The 21,317-nt window shown below is 37.9% G+C and overlaps 1 protein-coding gene across 1 annotated transcript in view; it reads right to left on the bottom strand.

The window, feature by feature from the left end:
* LOC145986453 (alkaline phosphatase, tissue-nonspecific isozyme-like) overlaps positions 1-21,317 on the bottom strand; it is a 448,710-nt gene that overhangs the window by 41,702 nt on the left and 385,691 nt on the right. Inside the window, exon 4 of the mRNA XM_083120485.1 lies at positions 18,133-18,311. Within this exon, the coding sequence (XP_082976611.1) occupies positions 18,133-18,311 (179 nt within the window). The remainder of the gene's footprint in view (positions 1-18,132; positions 18,312-21,317) is intronic.

Below are 21,317 nucleotides of genomic sequence, written 5' to 3'. Positions count from 1 at the left end.
ACATTCTTTTAACAAGACTAACCCCATATGCTAATGAAATTATAGGTGATTATCAATGTGGATTTAAACGTAACAGATCAACTACAGATCAAATTTTTCACATCAGACAGACACTTGAAAAAAAGTGGGAATATAATCAAAATGTCCATCAGCTATTCATTGATTTCAAAAAAGCATATGATTCGGTCAAAAGAGATAAATTATATAATATATTAGTCGAGTTTGGAATACCTAGGAAGCTTGTTAGTATGATAAAAGTATGCACCAGTGAAACAGAAAGTAAAATTCGTGTGGGTATTAATATGTCTGACAAATTTACAATTCATGATGGGTTAAAACAAGGAGATGCATTATCTCCATTGCTGTTTAATTTTGCCTTAGAATATGCTCTTAGGAAGGTAAAAGAAACTAAAGAAGGACTAAAATTAAGTGGTATGACTCAGTTATTAGCATATGCAGATGATGTAGATTTATTAGGGGATGATATAAATACAATTAAGAATAATGCTAAAATATTTTTCAAAACTGCTAAAGAGATAGGTTTGGAAGTTAACAAAGAGAAAACTAAATATATGCTTACAGGCCGAAACCAAGTGTTAGGTAATAATCAAAATCTAATTATTGATAACAACTCGTTTGAACCAGTTTCCAAATTCAAATACTTAGGAGTAATATTAACAAATGAAAATTACATTAAAGAGGAAATAAAAAGTATGCTTAATTCAGGAAATGAATGTTACTTCTCTCCTTATAAACTTTTGTCTTCTCGTTTAATATCTAAGAATCTAAAAGTTAAAATATACAAAACAGTAATTTTGCCTGTAGTATTATATGGGTGTGAAACTTGGTCCCTTACATTGAAAGAGGAACATAAATTGAGAGTATTTGAAAATAAGATCGTTAGGAAAATATTTGGACCTAAAAGGGATGAGGAGACGGGTGAGTGGAGAAGGTTACATAATTTAGAACTACATAATTTGTATCCATGTCTAGATATTATTAGAATAATTAAATCACGAAGACTTGGGTGGGCAGGCCATGTGGCACGAATGGGAGAGGAAAAAGGAGTTTACGGGATTCTTGTTGGGAAACCTGATGGTAAGAGACCTGTAGGAAGGCCAAGACGAAGATGGAGGGACATCGTTGAGATGGACCTAAAGGAAATCGGTAGGGATGGAAAAGAGTATATAGATCTTGCTCAAGATAGGGACAGGTGGAAGGCCTGTGTTGCTGCAGCCATGAACCTTCGAGTTTAAGAAGGCTAGAGAGTTAGTTAGTTAGTTAGTCGGAGTACTTAAATATTCTTACCTGGGTTAAAAACTGAGGTTTTGAAGGGCACTCAGCACACATAGGAACAAAACACAGGACAACACACACACAGCCCTTCAGAGGATTATACTGGCTGCAGGATCAAACTCCAGAGCCTCGTTCGTCTGCAAAATGCAGTCTAGGGTTTACTGCGTGGAAGTGAGGTTGACATTTGGGTGTACTACTTTGAAGTGTCACCCCTTACACCCCTCATTTTGAACGTGGGAGTCTCTAGACAGAAGTCATTGTCGAGAGAGTGGATCATGTTGAGAATGGAATATGTACGAGTATACATAGAGAGAGAAGTAAAGCAAATGTTCATTCAAGCAAAACTGACATTTTCGCCTTATTTATTTTAATGTAATAATATAAATATTTTTATTACAATTAATGATCCTTGAATGTGTGTAATTTGATTTCAAGAAAATTTCCAGCAAAAAGTAACTGTCAATGTAACTTACAGTTACCTTTCAAGAACCAGTAAATGTAACGTACTTGCCTTTCAGAAAGAGTAACTGTTACTTCTAAGAATTGCAACTGTGACTCAGTAACTTTTAGAATTGTACCTGTAACTCCGTTGCTTTTAGAATTGCAACTAAAACTCGGTTACTTTTAGAATTGTACCTGTGACTCAGTCACTTTTAGAATTTGAAACTATGACTCAGTTAGATTTAGAATTGCAACTTTAACTCAGTATCTTTTATAATTGCAACAGAAACTTAGTTACCATTAAAATTGTAACTATAACTGAGTACTTTTAAATTTGTAACTGTAACTCAGTTACTTTTAGAATTTTACCTGTAACAAATTTAATTTTAGAATTGGAACTATAACTCAGTCACTTTTATAATTTGAACTATAACTCAGTTAGTTCTAGAATTGCTACTGCAACTCTATTATTTTTAGAATTGTAACTGAAACTCAGTTACTTCTAAAATTGTAACTGTAGCAAAGTTACTTATAGAACTACAAATTAAACTCAATTATTTTTAAAATTGTAACTGTAACTCATTTACTTTTAGAATTAGGACTATAATTCATTCACTTTTAAAATTTTCTTATCGCTCAGTTAGTTTTAGAATTGAAACTGTAACTCAGTTACTTTTAGAATTTTAACTGAAACTCAGTTGCTTTTAGAACTGCAACTGCAACTCAGTTACTTTTAAAACTGTAACTGTAACTCAGTCACTTTTAGAATTGAATTATGTAGCAAAGTTTCTTTTGGAACTGCAACTAAATCTCAGCTACTTTTAAAATTGTAATTGTAACTCAGTAACTTTTAGAATTGAAGACTAAAATTGGTAAACGCTACTTTATAATGTAGTAAACATGAAAAGTATCTGCTAGCCTTCTATGTAGTTCAAAGTCCGTGTAAAGAGGTCACTAGTGTGAACGTTCTTACGAGCTGATGTGCGGAACGATGCGATTTCCCAACACTTTCGCTTTTGGCACTTACAACGTTTACACTTTTAGTCCTCAATTCTTCCTCTAACTCAGTCACTTTTAGAATTTGAACTATAACTCAGTCACTTTTAGAATTGCAAAAGAAACTCAGATAACTTGAAAATTGTAACTATAACCCAGTTACTTTTAGAACTACAACTGAAGCTCAGTTACTTTTAAAATTGAAATTGTAACTCAGTTACTTTTAGAATTGGAACTATAACTCAGTCACATTTAGAATTCGAACTTTAACTCAGTTAGTTTTAGAATTGCAACTGTAACTCTATAACTTTGAGAATTGCAACAGAAATTCAGTTACGTTTAAAATTGTAGCTATAACCCAGTTACTTTTGAAACTGCAACTGTAACTCAGTTACTTTTAGAATTGTACCTGTAACTCATTTACTTTTATAATTGGGGCTATAACTCAGTCACTATTATAATTTGAACTGTAAGTCAGTTAGTTTTAGAATTGCAACTGTCAATCAGTTACTTTTAGAATTGTAACTGAAACTCTAGTTACAATTAAAATTGTAACTGTAACTCATTTACTTTCTGAATTGGAATATAACTCAATCACTTTTATAATTTGAATTATAACTCAGTAAGTTTTAGAATTGAAACTGTAACTGAGTAACTTTTAGAATTGCAACAGAAATTCAGTTACCTTTAAAATTGTAACTGTAACCCACTTACTTTTGAAACTGCAACTGAATCTCAGTTACTTTTAAAATTGTAACTGTAACTCAGTTGCTTTTAAAATTGTACCTGTAACTCATTTACTTTTAGAATTGGGACTATAACTCAGTCACTTTTAGAATTGGAACTGTAACTCAGTTACTTTTAGAATTTCAACTGAAACTCAGTTGCTCATAGGAAAGCAACTTCAACTCAGTTACTTTTAAATTTGTAACTGTAACTCAGTTACTTTTAGAATTGAATTCTGTAGCTCAGTTACTTTTAGAACTGCAACTAAATCTCAGCTACTTTTAAAATTGTAATTGTAACTCAGTTACTTTTAGAATTCTACCTGTAATTCAGTCACTTTTAGAATTTGAACTATAACTCAGTTAGTTTTAGAATTACAACTGTAACGCAGTAACTTTTAGAATTGCAACTGTGACTCAATTATCTTTAAAATTGTAACTGTAACTCAGTTACTTTTAAAATTGTAACTGTAATTCAGTTACTTTTAGAATTGTACCTGTAACTCATTTACTTTTAGAATTGGGACTATAACTCAGTTTATTTTAGAATTGGAACTGTAACTCGGTTACTTTTAAAAATTAACCGTCCGAATAGTGACTTGGTCAAAAGTGTGGACTCCCATTGTTGACGTTATCTAGCATACTAGAACTGAGGCCGCGATTTTTTGTTTGAATTCCAAACTTCACTACCGACGTCCAAATAGAATTATTCATTGAGAAGATGGAAAATTAAACCGGAATAGCTCGCACCAAAAAGTACCCAAACGGCTAAGGAGAAGCATTTCTCTTCTAATACAAGGTTGTAAAAGGTCCACGAATTTAAATAAAATGAATTCCGGTAGAGGGAAGAAAATCATCAAGCATAAATGGTTTCTGAACCGTAAATAACCTTTTTATCTGTATCTTTTATCTGAACCTTTTTTACGGATCCGGACCCCAGGAACATTTTCTCCTGATCAATTTAAGTACGGTCCTGGAACATTTTTGTCGGTTGAATTTAAATGCGGCCCAGGAACCTTTTTTTCCGGATTAGTTTAAATATGGCTCAAGTTCCAATATTAAAATGAAATGAATTTAAATTGTTCGAGAAAATAGTTTCTGGTTCTGTAACGGAACCCAATAGAATCCATTAAAATCAAGGACGTATTTAGGAGGTGGGTTCCAGGGGGTTCCGGACCTCCTTAAAGATTTACTAAGTACTAAAATTAAATAATGAAAAAAATGAAATAACAATATGCATACGGTCCAAGAATCTTTTTTCCAGAGCAATTGAAATACGGTCTAAGAACCTATTTTCGGATCAATTTAAATACAGTCCTGGAACTTTTTTTTCCAGATCAATTTACATTCGGTCTAGGAACTTATTTCCGGATCAATTTAAATACCGTCCTGGAACCTTTTTCCCGGATCAATTTAAATATAGTCTTGGAATATTTTTCCATATCAATTTAAATACGGTCCAAGCAATACACAACTGGTACCGAATATAAATTGTGCGAGAAAAAATGTTCCGGTCCTGCAGCGGAACCCAATCGAACCAATTACAATTTATGAGTTCCTGGACCTTTTACAACCCTGTCTAATACTACAAATAATAATAGAAAATACTACAAAATGTCGAACAATCTTTATATATAAAATTTAATGTATGTGTGTGTGGGTGTGTGTGTGGGTGTGGAGGTTGTATGTTTGTTTGTTTCGGCATGACTCTCGATCGCCTGGAGATATTTCAACCAAACATGGTACACGTGTCACTTGCAATCTTTAAAGAATACTTAGGGGGTAACACACCCCTGGCACCCCTAGGGGTGGGGTGGGAAGAGGTGACATAAAAAATAATCGAAAACGACCGATATTAAATTCCGCACAAACATACATCCGTGACTCTATGCAATCCCGCACAACGATAGTGTTTCTCGGCTTGTCTAACATTCAGGCTGATATGATTTTGTGTTGCGAAAACATGTGAAATCCATAGCTTCCTTGACGCTCCGAATGCGGTTCAACTTCAAGTTCATCACCTATAGGCATGGGGGGGAGAGAGGAGGTGAAAAATAAATTGCCACAAATGACGTAGATTAGTGTCGAATCCGTAGTTTTCTGAGACACTAAGTTAATTGGTGACATTAACGATCACATTTAAAATTAATTACATTTTACACTATAGTTAGAATTCATTATTTTCCTGTCTAATACAAGATTGGGATAAATAAACACCCGGGCAATGCCGGGTAATCAGCTAATTTTAAATAAAATTTGACAATTTCTGGAGAGGTAGCATTCAACCGCTATGTAGCATCGATAAGGAGACGCAGAGCTTATGAATATGTATGTTTCTTCTAAAAATATAGTGCTTGGGCCATAGTGTTATACAATAGTTGGTTGCCACTGCGCAGCGGTAAAGAAAAAGCAACAGCCAGATTGAAATGTGTGCAGAAACGCTTTCCTTGTATAGGGAGATACGCTTTTTATCTACGCAGTCATCGGAATAATTTTCTACCCTCCTCCCAACAAATTCCTGAAGATACTTTAACAGCTCACCCGGTGAGCAGACTCAGAACTACACATTCTTGAAAAGAGACGCACACGTTTGCAGTTTCGGCTAGGACGTCAGGGTTTTCGGGTTCGAATCCCGCCTTGGGTGGTCTTTGTGAGTGTTCCTTCATGAATTTCATCATATCATCATTCACTCTCATCTACGCGATTAGTCAAAAGTGGTAGAAAAAGTAGTGAAATAACCCAAATCAATTAACCAGTGTTTCTAGGAACCTGGGTCTTATATCCAAACTGATCACCAACCCTGAACTTAGTTTAAGGTGTTTCACCATAACCAGCACAAAAAGTGTTTTGCAAGTCAACTTTATGCTAAGGTAGATTGAAGGGGACTTGATTTAGCCACTGTGCAACGTGGCTCCACCGGAAATCGAACCCGGGACCCCTTTACTTCAAGACGATAGCGTTAGCTACTCAATATCGTGCCTTGGAGCCTGGAGGATAAGATCAGACTTGATTTCCGATTACCAATTTTTATTTTAGTCGAAAACTGTCACAGTTGGCAACACTAGTTCTTGGCCATTACGTAACGGACTTACAAACCGTCCCCTTAAGCAGTAATTACACAGCGGGCCAATTTCGACAACGCATCGCGTAATCAGACCCGTCTTCCCTCCGCACACATTCTCCCAGAGGCGGAACAAGAAGGAGGAATCAATAGCGTTTTCGTTTCGCAGATTGGAGAAAGGGGCGTGGAAAGGGGGGGGGGAGAAAGACTTTGTTTGAATCCTAAAGCGATCGCGGCCGAGTGATTCTTGTTAAAGGGCGTATCCGCTCCTTTTGGGCGAGGGGGAGGTTGAACAGGGGTGCGGGAACAAAACAGAGCCTTCCAGTGCATGTCTCGAATACTTTCCACCTCTGATCGATCACTTCACTTTCACCTGCTTCCTCCAGCATCCCCCTCCCCATCAGTATCAGAAGAAGAGAAAGAGGGATCCCCGTGGGACACGTCTGAGAAGATTTATGTCTTAATTAAACCATTAGCGGGCTGGAGGCGCGCGTCTGAGCTAGGAAACTCCTAGAAGTATCTACAACCGCCACCTCCTCCTCACACACACACGTACGCTGACTAACCGCTACCCTCCGTTGGCGTAGCTTTTTTTTTCCACCCTCCAAGAACCTTAATCCGTCGACCAACAATGGACCTTCATCCGGGGCGATGTATCTTTCGGTGATTTATGGACTTAAGAGGATTCCAGCATCATGAACTCCTCGACTCGTATGAAATATTTCCCCTCTTCCAAGCTTTAAGGGTTAACGCGTGTACTCGCGGTTGTAATAATTAACTTTGCGCCGTAAATCGTGGTCTTCTTAAGGTTGTTATTCCCTCAACCACCCCTTTTCTGCTTCTCGGAATGAAAGTGACTTAAATGTTTCTAAATTTTTCTTTTTCTCCGTAAGCTCTTACAATTGTGGAAAATTAACAAAGGAAATTGAGACGGAGAAATTATCAACGACTCAGAAATGCTTTAAAAGTATTGCTCTGAAATTATATTCCCCAGCTTTGGGTTGCACTATTCTCCATCCACTGTAGGAATGAAGTTAATGCAAACAAAAGAACTCGATATCCGAGAAATAGTCCCTTTCCTATGTTCCTACTTCCGGTCTCATCTTGCCCATAAATATATTGGCCGTAGCTGTGCAGCTAATTACACATAAGCTCCGAGAACTTCACTATAGCGCAAGCGTCCGAAGCATTGAAATAACCAATAAGATTTCTAAAAAATCACGTGTACACCTTTACAAGCACTTCATTCTTACATCGGACAGAGATAGTTGGGATGTCTGAATTCGATTACTTGTAATTCTATTTTGTTTATCTTCCGTCGATTTTCTATCCATTTACGTTAATCATTATACGAGGATAAATTATGATATAGACAAAGAACCCGCCTTGGTGGGCCGAAGGTTCCTGTTTCGGGCCCTGACCTAGGTAAGAGTGTATCTTTGTGCGTGTCACTCCATCATTAACATCTAACCAGCATTCATCCCCATGATCTCAATTAGCGTAGAGAGAGAGAAAAATGAACTAACGTAAATACAAATACAACACAAACACACTTACAAATCCATACCCAACCTATGAATTACTCATATAGACACCTAGTTCGTAGGGTATTACACCAACCACCACGCCACAGAAATCGGAATTTTGCTCTATCGTAACTGTTTTAATTTTATTCACGATCCATTTCTAGCAATATGAATAGTTTATTTATATCTTCATTAAATAAGAATAAAAATATGTGCAGCATTTACCACGGTGTACTGACATTATCATCCTAAACTAGACTAAAATAATATTCTCTATAACTCTATTGTAGTTATGTTTCTATACACAATTTGCGTCCTTGCAAAAATATAGGAACGCATATTTGAAACGATTACGTTATTAACTCTGATGCCAAGTGGGATAAAAGTGAACTCAAGTAGTTATATTCCCTACTTGGTGAATGCGTAAAGCGGCTCTGGGGCTCATCCAGACCAACACAGAGATGTTAAGACGACTGGAGCGTGGTGCTGGTCACATCACATCTTCTATGGACGAGATTGAGAATATGTGGGTTCTTACTTTCAAGCATCCACTTTACTGTGTCTACATGGCACGGTTCACAGCACAGGGGGTAGCTTTATTAAAATTGCTTTGGTAATGGTAGAACTTGGATAGGTCTCTTCATATATGAAGGTATCGAAGAGCAGATATCAGTGTGTTCCACTTTCAGACCATACAAAAAAATTTTACACTCTGAACTCATATACAAGGTGATTCAGAATTCCTATTACACACTTCTAGGGGCTGTAGAGGGGATTTAGTAGATCACGTTTTGATAAGGAATCCATGTCCGGAAACGTACCGTTTTGGTACTACACAGATGACAAGCTCACATAACTTCACATTTCCCGCTTTACCTGCGTCACTACAAGAGCTGCTCGATGTGGCGACCCTGAAGTTCGTTGCAAACAGTGTACCTCCAAGGTATGTTTGCATACATACAATCAAAAATACTTGATGTGTGCTGAATCGTGTCTGGTGCAGCTATAACTCGTGCAACCAGATCTTCCTCCGACACTACAGGAGTCTAATAAACAAGACTCTTCATGTGGCTCCATACGAAAAAGCCAAGAGGAGTTAGATCCGGCGATTATGGTGGCAAAGGAGTTGGTCCACCGCGACCTATCCACCTGTCCCCGTATGTATGACTGTGATGTTGTCGGATGTCATGGGAAAAGTGTGCTGGTGCGCCATCATGTTGGAACCACATGCGCTGTGTAAACAGATTGTAAACAGAGGACGTTGGAAGCAGCACAAATAACATAAGGTGACTGAAGACGTCGGCCTTCGTCAATGTGGGTTGCCTACCGTGAAGTGGGAGATGTGAAATTAAGTGATCTTGTCATCTGTGTAATACCAAAACGATACGTTTCCGGACATGTGTTCCTTATCAAACCTTGATCTACTAAGTCCCCTAGAAGTGTGTAATAGGAATTCTGAATCACTCTGTATCCGTCATGAGACCTCCAGATTTAATGTAGTGGGACGTAACTTATATTTTCCAACACGTCATGTCCGAATCCAATTACAAATTTAATATTCCATTCGATTTAGGATAATGAATATTAAAAACCATTATTACCAACATTATCGATTTATATGACTTTTAATGATCATTTTTAGTAAATTGTTTTTGTGAGGATGACTGGACACATAATTTATCGCTAATATCTAGATTTTATTTAAAGCGGCAAGAATGTAATGACAACATATATAATTCATTTAATATTTCTATTATTTCGCGTCGCTTTTCATGTTTAGGTTAATCGCGACTGTAAGGATGAATGGTGAATTGATGGAAAAGTTGAGGAAATACACACACGATGAAGTGGCCATACTTTATCGAGGATTCAAAAGTAAAATCTATATCTTCGTAGCGCGCTACGCTAACAACTCATCCGCAGATATTGACTTCATCATTTACTTTGCATTTTGTATTTTTCTTATGTTACGTCGCTTTCTTTCCGACAAATCGCGACGATGAGGATGAAATTGACAAGTGATAGAAATATCCTTGTCTAGGGCAGGACTCGAATCCGGAACCTTTGATCGGATACCCAGGTGGGTAGATTTCGGATGAGTAACATTTGTTAAAATTCCGCACAATTGAATTGTTGGGCATTTATACTGCTGTGACTAAAGAATAATACCCTTTGAATGTTACAGCGACAGAGCTGGTATGTCACGCAATTGTGTAATCTCATAAAAGGGTTATGGACTAGCCTTTAATTTTTAGGTTACTATGGAAAAGTTTGTTTATACATTAATGTATGAGTGTTTCTGTTCCAAAGTTGTATTATTTGGTTTGTGAAATTTTGACATATCTAATAGGGTTTGATACCCGGTGGAGGCACATAGTGGTTTGTATTCCATTTAAACTGTATTCCCATTAGCCAAATTGTTCATGAAGTGGACTTAAAACATCAACACTTAACTAAAAAAATTCAAGACAACTGTAATAGAAGAAATATTGTTCAATAGTAATATTTCTAGTATTTCCTTCAGTGACGAATATTAGTTAGGACACGTTTTTTGTAGTTTATCAATGAAATCTGTAGTCTACATGTGTCATGTCTCCACATCACGCAACGCTGTCCAATGATGAGAAAACTCACTAATTGAAATTACACAAATGTCAAAATGTTAATAGCAGTAATTTTGCAAATTATTGTTTAAATGATTTGGTGTTTTATGTCCAAATTATGCACATTTAGGGTAATCGGGTGTGGACCTATAGTTTAAAGTGGGATTGGAACCATTATGTGCCTCCATCGGGTATCGAACCCGGGACACCTTGATTACAAGACGACGACGTGTCAGTAAACTGCATTTTAATTTGTTCTGAGTACCTAGTTACGTTTGGAATTGGCAATGGATTGCATACGCTTTGTACTGCTACTGATGTTTTTTCTTATAAATGTATCTTCGAAAGCTTTTATTTGACAAAACATCGTTCTCGATTTTACAGTTAAAGTATTAATAACATATATTGTTTATCCGTTCTGTGCTAAACACATATATGTCGAAGATTCCACCTTATTTTAAAACCTAAGTACTAGAATTTTAACACAATACATGTGACCAAACATTCGCAAGAAGTAAGACACAGTTTCACATTTATCTGGTTGAGTGTTAATGTTTCAGTTCTATCACAGGTTCTGAAATCTCACAGCATTTTTCTTCGTTATATTTACAGCACTTAAGCCAGAAACAGAACATTTTGGACTATTTACCACGTTGTGATAACTTCTACATTTCATACTATGAATTTGTTAGTAGTGATCCTGATATGGATTGAACTTCCTTCTTTTTTGGATTATTTTCCTTGTTTATGTATTTTTTCCATTCAGAACCAAAACACAAGCTAACATATGTTGTTACAAAGTTTGTAATATAATAATTATATAGGTTATTTGACAATACTGAATGCATTTAACTTATTATTGAATAATTTGAAAGCAAAATAGATTTTAGAATATCCAATAAATATATAGCCCCAATCCCACCACTCACTCACTGACATAAATGTTCTCCATGAAGGAAGCCCCGGAGGCGAAAAACGCCCTATTACGACCCCACATGAAATCGTCCCAAAAGGCCGAGAAAATTCAAAAATCTCTCAATCGGCCCTTCCTTAAGGGTGAAAATGCCCTTTTCTCACGTCCTTAGCAACCGTTGCCACGGGCATTTCTTTTGCACACATTGTTTCCTTATATACGTAATTGTATCTGGGCTGAAACTCCTTATTATGTAGATGTCACCCTTGTTTCAGGCACCTTTTCAAAACCAGGAGTTGATTCATCTGTGTGTTACTTATCTGTGAGAAATATAATGTAGCTAGACAATTAAGAATTGAAGGAAACAATGTGTGCAAAAGAAATGCCCGTGGCAACGGTTGCTAAGGACGTGAGAAAAGGGCATTTTCACCCTTAAGGAAGGGCCGATTGAGAGTTTTTTGAATTTTCTCGGCCTTTTGGGACGATTTCATGTGGGGTCGTAATAGGGCGTTTTTCGCCTCCGGGGCTTCCTTCATGGAGAACATTTATGTCAGTGAGTCAGTGAGTGAGTGGTGGGATTGGGGCTATATATTTATTGGATAAGTAACACACAGATGAATCAACTCCTGGTTTTGAAAAGGTGCCTGAAACAAGGGTGACATCTACATAATAAGGAGTTTCAGCCCAGATACAATTACGTATATATTGTTATACTCAATGCGTAAATATCTGCATCGTGCTTGTTTCAACTAAATGTTTAGGGGGTATAATGACATGCAATTCCTTAGAGCTTGCCGTGCTTGTTGTTCACCATGGAAACGGACGTTGCTAGGGAACTTAAAGAAAGTTTATTTTCACCCCGAATGCTACTGTAAGGGAACTATGCTAGAGTTTTCGATTGATTGATTGATTGATTGATTTGGTGTTTTAAGTCCACTTTGTGCACAGTATTAGAGTTTTCGAATTTTAAAATATGAGCATCAGAATTTTATTGCAGAGGAGAGATAGAAATTTGCGAAGAATGAAGGAAAACATTTCTTTATTTCAATTATGTTTAAAAATGTAAAACTGACTACAGAAGTAAAATGTTACTTTTCCAATTTAGTGTCGCTATTGAATTCGTTTACATAAAAAATCTAACTAACTATCCTGAAACTGTTATTACTTACCCAGCTTTTTATTAAGAAAGAAAACAATAATATTTTGATTATTTGTACATATTACAGCGCATACACACATAAATTTACGTTCAGAACTTTCCAAATAAGCGAACCACGTCGGCGAGCGCACGAGACGTGGCCACAGGCCACGTCGAAAGTGCGCGAGTCGCTATTATATGAAGACATGTTTTGCTGCGATGAGCAATAAATGGCTCTAGGCTAGTGAGTATTTTTCTATCAGTTGGTATGATATTTCTTAATGTTTTGGTATCATGAAAGTGTGCTAGCATCTTGATCTTTTTTACCCAATTCAGGCTTCCTTCATTAAAACTGAGAAGACAATCACTTGTAAGAAGACAATAGAGTAACTTTTCTAAATGTTAAAGAAAAAATTAAAAGAAAATACATGTGACTGCTTTTTATTCAGTGTGTAGAGATCGGTTAGTTCATTTGAACTCTCCAGCCTAACTATTGCCTATTTTTGTGGGAGTAAGAAAAGGTTTATTATGCATTTGCCTTGACTCATCTCACCCAACAGGTCGCTAGATGCCGGGGCTTGCCCCAAGTTGATAGCTTCCTGGAGATGAGACCTGCTCGAAAAGGTTTATTATCCATGAAATATGGAAAATCTAATCTCTTCTAGCAAATGACTCTAAACTTAACGCATTATCAGAAATTTAAATAGGTAATCGATACAGTAAAAGTTGTTATTGACCAATATTGATAAACAAATTTTCTTTTTTAGAAATTTGAAAGAAAAAAACCTATTGCGTCCAATATTTATTCCGGAAACAGTGATTGATGGGAAACACGTTTCGAAAGAGGGTTAACAAATCAGTTACGTGCTTTGCAGCCACCCTGTGCTCTTTTTGTTGACCGATGCGCCTTTCGGTAAAACTTTTTGCCGTTGTAGCCGTGTCTGTTTGTCTTCTGTTTCAAACCGTCACCGTGAGCGGAGTCTGCAGATGCGACCGGCTCCCAGGTGAATGACGGGAACGGGGAGAGCTGCCGCTCCTTAGGGATGTTCCCGGCATCGATCTTTCAACGCTGGAAGCCCCAAGACAGCAGCCCTGCGCCACGAGATCGGGACGGGGCTGCCTGAGTGGGACGTCACGTTTGTTAAGGTAGGGAACGTCAACTTTCGAAGCTCCTGTCAATAGACGTTTCCTATGCTTGCTCGTTTTCCCCTTTCTTCTTTCTTTAGTTTTCGTTCCTATGGAGTAAAAAAAGAGAAAAACAACCGATGATTCTTTGTTTGATGCATCCGAACAGATTCTTTAATGAACTGATGGAGCTTACATTTTTTTTCACATTCCTTTCTCTGTTAGCTTGATTTGAAAGCAGAAGAATTGAAATCCGAAAAGAATAGAGGATAAAGGAAATCAGAATTTATGTTAGGAAAAAAAACAATAGGAAAGGGTAAAGTACACAAAAGCTGTTCGCAAGGAGAGAAAGAAGAATGCAGAGTTTGCGTAAAGTTCTAGCGCATGTGCATAGAGGATTCGGGACAAGGCTTGCAGTTTCTATATGATTTCACATCATTATTCCAGCCTCTGCCTGTAGTTTGAACTGTAGGAACATGTCTGGTGAAGCAATGACAATCATAAGAGATTTGTTACAGAAGTTCCCGGACTGATTTTTTGAGATGTTATACTTTCTAGATTGTGCCTTCGCAATGGTCTTCTAGCGGCAATTCAAACGATGTTGGAAGTCCCTAAACCAGCTCTGAAACTATTCCTGAATGGAGGCAAGTTCCTGTCTGACAGCTCGTTTGATAATTTACATTGTCGCATTGTCTACCTATCATCGACGTTCTTACGGTGGAATTAAAGATGGTGTTACAAATTATGAAACCTGGCGCTACCAATATGACAAAACCAAACTAGTAGAAAGGCTGTGGATCACCACCGTTGAAGAAAACACTGAAGAAGCCACCAAAGAAAAAGACCATGCTCATTGCTCTGCTTGATGAAAAGGTTATCGTGCCTACAAGTCTTAGTTTCTTCATGATAATGCGAGACCTCATACCGCCTTATCGGTGCCGCAATTCAGTTCTTGTTTGGTAAACAGCCGAGAGTAATTGCCTTACCTCCTACTCATCAGACCAGTCTTCAAATCCCAAATGGTCCACGAAAACATTCGTTGATGTAGACGCTATCAGAAGTACTGTCCAACATCAACTAATCTTTATTAAGGAGGAGCTTTTCCGAACTGTTCGAGTCCATGAAAATTGCGAAGAGAAAAATGTAGACCACGCTTATATCATGTTTGTTAATGCAACAGTGTTGCCTCATGGAACTTAAAAGTGTCATTATCATCCTTGAACAACTCTTCAATATACCAACAATTTTTCTTACATTTCACATTCTAACACGTACCTACGTTTCACCTAGTGACTTTTAGAGGTTTTCATGTTGCAACACTGCCCATAATTTCAAAGAAATATACGCTGGAACAAAATATGTAAGTGAACGACTACGTTTCGTATATAAAAAGCACAATGTAAAGCGACAATTAGATCAAATTTCCAACCCTGATCAACACGTAAGCTACGAACAAGGAGACTAGTAGGCACTTCAACGAGGACCTCTTTGTACGCTTGCAAAGCTCATACGGAAAGGATGTGTTCTGTGACAAGCTGCTATATGTCCGGTTGCAAGTTGGAGCGGTAGCGAAATCAGAGTTGGAAATATATGGTGAGGAAATTGTTGTGTTTCTCGCCTTAGTTAGTCCTAACGAAGTGGTTTGTATTTGCATAAAACCGATTATCATCCCTCTAATATGAGAAGAACGCAGAAAAAACAACCGTAATGAAAGTGACTTATAGGCTACAATGCTTGTCGTATTACAGATTTCAGAAATATTTTCTCATTCTAGAATTACATGCCAGGAAAATTTCCAATTTTGAGTGCACTTCCTTTTTGTTTTTCAGCAAAATCTCCCGATGCGCTGAAGGTGCGGACTCATTTTGAAGGGAATGAAATCTCCCATATACCCGATTGCCAAAAATGCGAAATATGTAATTTTAAAATGTTTTGAAACACTAAAAGAATCGAATGTATTTATCCTTTAGATTTATGTAATTTTTACATATTTTATAACTGAATACCTTCTTTATGCGTTGTGAAAATCTATTGGGAATAATATTTCGCACTAGGGAAAATTTAATGTCGAATTGATATGAAGTGACCAATTTTACGATTTATGATTTCTCTTTTATAAAATAACATTTTTACGCTTACAATTGCGAAAGTTTATTATTTCTAAAAGAAGTTTACTTAGTTTTATTAAGTTTCAGAATATATATTTAAACGTTCAAAAAAGAGAGTGGTACAGTTAATATATGTACTGCGTATCACGTCATAGCTGCCTCTTTGAGCAAGATCCAATCAATGTAGTTGGTCAGGTTATGGACTTACCTCGAATAGCTATCGTATCGTAGTTTTGTTTCGGATTCCGAGATAGAAATATGGTTTTGGAATCATTTTTGATATTGGTTTGTTATTATAGTTAAAGAATAGCTTATCTAAGTGTATTATTAGTTAGTGTACAAGAACAAAAAGAAAGTGCTCATGATCAGAATGTTTGTTTTAAATCCACTTTTTGTTCAGATAGGCTAACCTAGAATGGGCATACAGTTTAAAGTGCTGGCCTCCCCGATGGCGCAGTGGTAGCGTTGTCGCCTTGTAATCAAGGGGTCCCAGGTTCGATACCCGGTGGAAGCCCTTGGCACAGTGATTCGGATCCCACTTTAAACTGTACATCCAGTCCCAATTAGCCTTACTGTGCATAAAGTGGACTTAAAACACCAAATCAGTAACAACAACAAAAAGTTTAAATGTGCACACAACAGGTAAGTAACCCAGGACCCCTTGATTACAAGCCAACAGTGTTGTCACTAGGGCATCAGCAAGGTCTGAGGGCTCATCGTAGACCGTTAGGACATTTATGGTTCTCTCGAAATTGATATGTGTTTTTAACTCTGACGAGGTGAAATATAATATAACGTCATAATGTTTACAGAGTAATTTTAATTAGACAAGTTATGTGAGTTTTAAACGGTGAAAATCCATGTGATGTACAGTTTCGGACAATTCTGGGTTGTACTGATCCTATGTCTTCCAATGAAGACGTATCAAACCACACGTATCTGTGACCGTACGTACAATGGAAGCATTATTGTTATTTACAAAATGTTTTACACAAAATCCGTGCCCTTATCATTCACTTACAGTATCTCCGTCACGTCTCCTTCTATACGTTGCGAGAGGGATATCTCGGCATGGGGATGCCCTCAAGCTCATTCACACAGATGGAGTTAGATTAAGTGTTGTTATCTTTATCCAATAACAAATAGCGAAGTGCCCGAATGACATATATTGCTACCACACTTAAGAATTACATGTCGATAACATGAAACAGATTTGGTGCTATGCTGGAGGAATAAGGCTTACCTCCATTGATGCTGAACGACGTTTTTCCTCTCGCAGGTCCTAACAAGTTCTCCCTTCCAACTTATCCTTCCTTCTCTCCAAACACTGTTCAATAAAATTTTCTTCTACGTCAACAAACTTCACCACATCTTACTCTTACATGTCCATGCACCCATACTGATACTTTTGATTCCTTCTTTCATCCGCATCTCATCTTTTTTTTAAATTGTTGTCTTAAATCCTCTTTATGCACAGAGAGGCTAATCTGGACTGGACCTACAGTTTAACGTGAGGCCCGAACTACTATGTACCTCCACCGGGTATGAACATGGGATCCCTTCATTACAATGTGACGACGTTACCACTATGCCATCGGGGAGGTTCGTACTCCACTGTTGCATCACACACAACAATTCAATCAAATCAAAAAATGTAGGCTCGATCAGGACTCGAAACAGGATCTTCTGGCCTTCCGTGCCAATTATATACGAAGTGAACTACCAAGCCAGTCCTGGCTTCATCTGATTTATCGCTTACGCTGTTTCTCTCGTGAAATGAGCTAACTCGTTACCTCAATTCGTATAGTATAGCACCGCATGCCAAAAACTCGAGTTCGATATACGGCGCATTTTTCGGTTAAATATCTACATGGTAGATAAATTATACCGTAATCAAGGTATCTACTATAGCCTAACAACGATTAGATTTTCTTCTTAACCCTGTCATATGTAAAACATACTCACATGTTCGCCATAAAGGCAAAGAATCTTGATCTGCTAAATATTATACACCTATCAGTCAGTTTAGATTGAATTCAGTTATTATTATTTACATATAGTTATTATTAGCCTGTCATACGGCGAATAATGACCTCCCCGCCCCCAAAAAGATATCAAAGTTAGAAGAAACCAGGCTGCAACTGTGCAGATATTTATAAAGTCATCTGTTGAAGATAAAGAATTTCTAGTGAGTACTCACGTTAATATTTCTTCCTGGCTCATCCTCTACGAGCTGCCTGACGATGTCCTTGCAGTTTTTCCTCTGTCCTGGGGGAATCTTGCTGTCGTCCTCCCAGTAGCGGCTCGCCGAGTGGGCATAAAGGGCCGCCGGCGTTCCGTGCGTAATCCGGGTGTTGGTAACGATCCCTGTTGACTTTCCTGTAAAGAAACAAAACATCTGGATGCATTTTGCGTCTAGACATGAGTTCCGCAACTGGCAAGAAAACAAGCAATCAGGGTTGCCATCTCGGTTAGTTTATCGCAAGAATGTTACCTTCATAAGGCTTAGGAAATCTACGTATTTTCCTCGCTATGATAACTTGATCTCGTATTCTCATGGATATTACTTGATATTCTAATGTACTAGTCTCAAACGAGACTAGACTCTACAACAGTCTATCTCGTTCTCGTCTAGAATTTTAGACAACGGCCTCGATCTCGGTATTAGAGATAAAGAAACAAAGAAATGATGCTCACACCCTCCACAGAACTCGCTACGATGAGCGTGCGGGCCTACCACAATTTAAGTGACCAATACGTGCATATTACGCATGTTGAGGCTTCTTACATGATAAGGTATTGACTAGTGTGATGTTCAGCACACCCATGGATGTCAAAACTTGATAGACTGTGAGGAGAATGCTTGGCAGAGATTTCAGGATAAAACCTAACAAGCCGGTAAAACCTCAAAACTCGATAGATTGTAAGGAGAATGCTTGACAGAGATTTCAGGATAAAACCTAACAAGCCGGTAAAACCTCACTCCCATGTTGGATGCCGGTAGTGAAAAGATCTCACAATGAATAGGAGAGAAATAGAATTCACATGAGCCTATTTTATGAGTTTTCCTACCTCCTCCGTGTAGTGACCGTTATTGAGACAATACGGTAATTTCATCATTATTTATTGTCACAAAATCATACACTGATTTCGTATGTCGACCTTCGTGGCGGAGTGGTTAGCACACCGCGCTACGACGCCATCGATTACGGTCTCGAATCCCGGCCTGGGTATGGCTGTTCTTCGTGAGTGTTCCTTCAACAATGTCATCATACCATCACTCATCCTGATCTTCGCAATTTCCCAAAAAGTTGCAGTAAAATGAAGTAAAATAAGACAAATAAAAAAACTAATTTCTCAATACAACTCCATCCTAGAGCCTAAAATACAAGAAATCCAATAAAAAACAGTCTATACCAACACAGTATATCTTCAGATTATTTTCATATTCTCAACACTTCTGTCACTCGTTACAGGCTTCCTACAATCCGCCCTTCTCCCTTCAGCTGTGCACGTAGCAAATGAAGAAGTTCGAATTCGCCTCGCAAAGGAATCTTCACAGAACAAAAAGCAGGTGCCTTATCCGAGGATGAAAGTTATCACGTGATAGTTGGCAATGCCTTCCAGCAGACCACAGGTCACTCAATGGGGGGAAGTGTATTACGACGATAAAACTTCTGCTTATACCGGCAGGTGGTAAGTCGAATCACATATTGCAGCCCCATATCCTACAATGTGGTCTCTGAAGCCTGGAATCCATGTATCTTGTGTGCTATACAGTAGATGGCAGAGGGTGAAGGACGAGCCTTTACGGTGGATTTTCTTGTCAACTCACCGAATCTCTTCGATCTTCAAAGCGCAAGCTTCCTTTGAGGGGATCCAAATCCGCTAGACAAAACTGATTCTTGAGGAATGCCTTTTCCACGCCTTCACTCTTAGAAACAATATCAGAAATGTTATTGAGAATGTTGTTAGACATGCACAGTCCTACAATTAAGTAACTAGACTGAATTCTAACGTGTGCTGTGAAGTAACGTGTTAATGGTGTAGTGTACTCCCTAATCTACAACCTGGAAGCAATCCGTGAACTTGCGATGGCCATGCTGGGAATTATTCCGCCATGTCGTGAAGGAGTTGTGATTGTGTCGTCACGTAATCGCCATAGTGGCGGCGACTAGGCTCCAAAACCGGGGGGGAAGGTGTCAAAACTGTGGGGCAAATACAGTATATTTCCCTTTGTATATAAGATTTAGCATAGTGCAGGGGCAAAAGTGGGGGGCAAGTAGCCCCCCTTGTCCCCCTAATCGCCGCCACTGGCCATGGAGCAGCGAGCGACAAACACCAAGTTTCATGGAAGACATTCTTAAACTGCTTGCGTGAATGAACATTTCTTGAATTCCATTGTTGTGGAGGACGAAACAGAGCATTTTCACCACGCTGCTCCTACGAAACGACAAAGCACAGAATGTAAGTCGGTAGTTTACCAAAAGGCAAGAAAATACAACTCCAAAAATGAATGTGAAGACAATGGTGTGTTTTGTACGACAGCAAAGGCATTATTCATCATGTATTTGTTGTAGAGGGTGAAATTGTAATTGGTTATTAGTATCGTAGTGCTCTGAATTATTATGAAAGAGAATTTACTGTGTCCGACCTAAACAGGGCAGTTGATTCCTGCTTCACGATAATGCATTGTGCCAGCGGTCAGTGGTTGTCCAGGTATTCCTACGCACTTTTGATGAACACAGGAACATGCAACAGATTGTGACTTTCAACCTTTGAGCCATAGAACATGAAGACTTAAAGATGTCTTTTCAATCGCTGGCCAACCGTGTCAATTGCTATAATGGTGCAGGAGAGATATACGTTGAGTAAAAAAACAGGTAATGTTCAAGTATTTTGTTTCCTTTTCAATTTATAACGACTGTCTCATTACCGAATTGTCACACTATGTAGATGTTATTATCAAGTGCTATTCCCATGAAACATTTAATGGATTTTTATATGTATTTCTTGCACCTCTTGAGTTTTCACACATACCGTGCTCGTTTCTTTGATTCTATATAATCTATTAAGTGTGAGGTGGAATTTCTCACAAGGTAAGAAATTAAGTTTTCCTGACGTACTTTAGCTATCCTTGTTTTCCAAGGATATTGATATTTTGTACGGTTCTATCTTGCCTCGAGAAATGACTAGCAGCTGAAGAGCCGTACGTTCGACTTTGTCTGAGAAAGATTCTGTACAGCACTGAAATTGACCATGTTTACACCCAGCTATTTGGATTTACTGCTCATATTGCTATCCCAGTCCGTATAGGCAAAACAATGATCGAACTTTGCTAAATATTGGTGGAAGATTACTTTAGACCTCACTGAGTAATACTGA

This window comes from Lepisma saccharinum, chromosome 4 (assembly GCF_977018435.1).
Source record: "Lepisma saccharinum chromosome 4, izLepSacc3.1, whole genome shotgun sequence".
Lineage (NCBI taxonomy): Eukaryota > Metazoa > Arthropoda > Insecta > Zygentoma > Lepismatidae > Lepisma > Lepisma saccharinum.
Note: the sequence above shows the minus strand (reverse complement) of the source record. Positions and strands in the feature narration are given on the sequence as shown.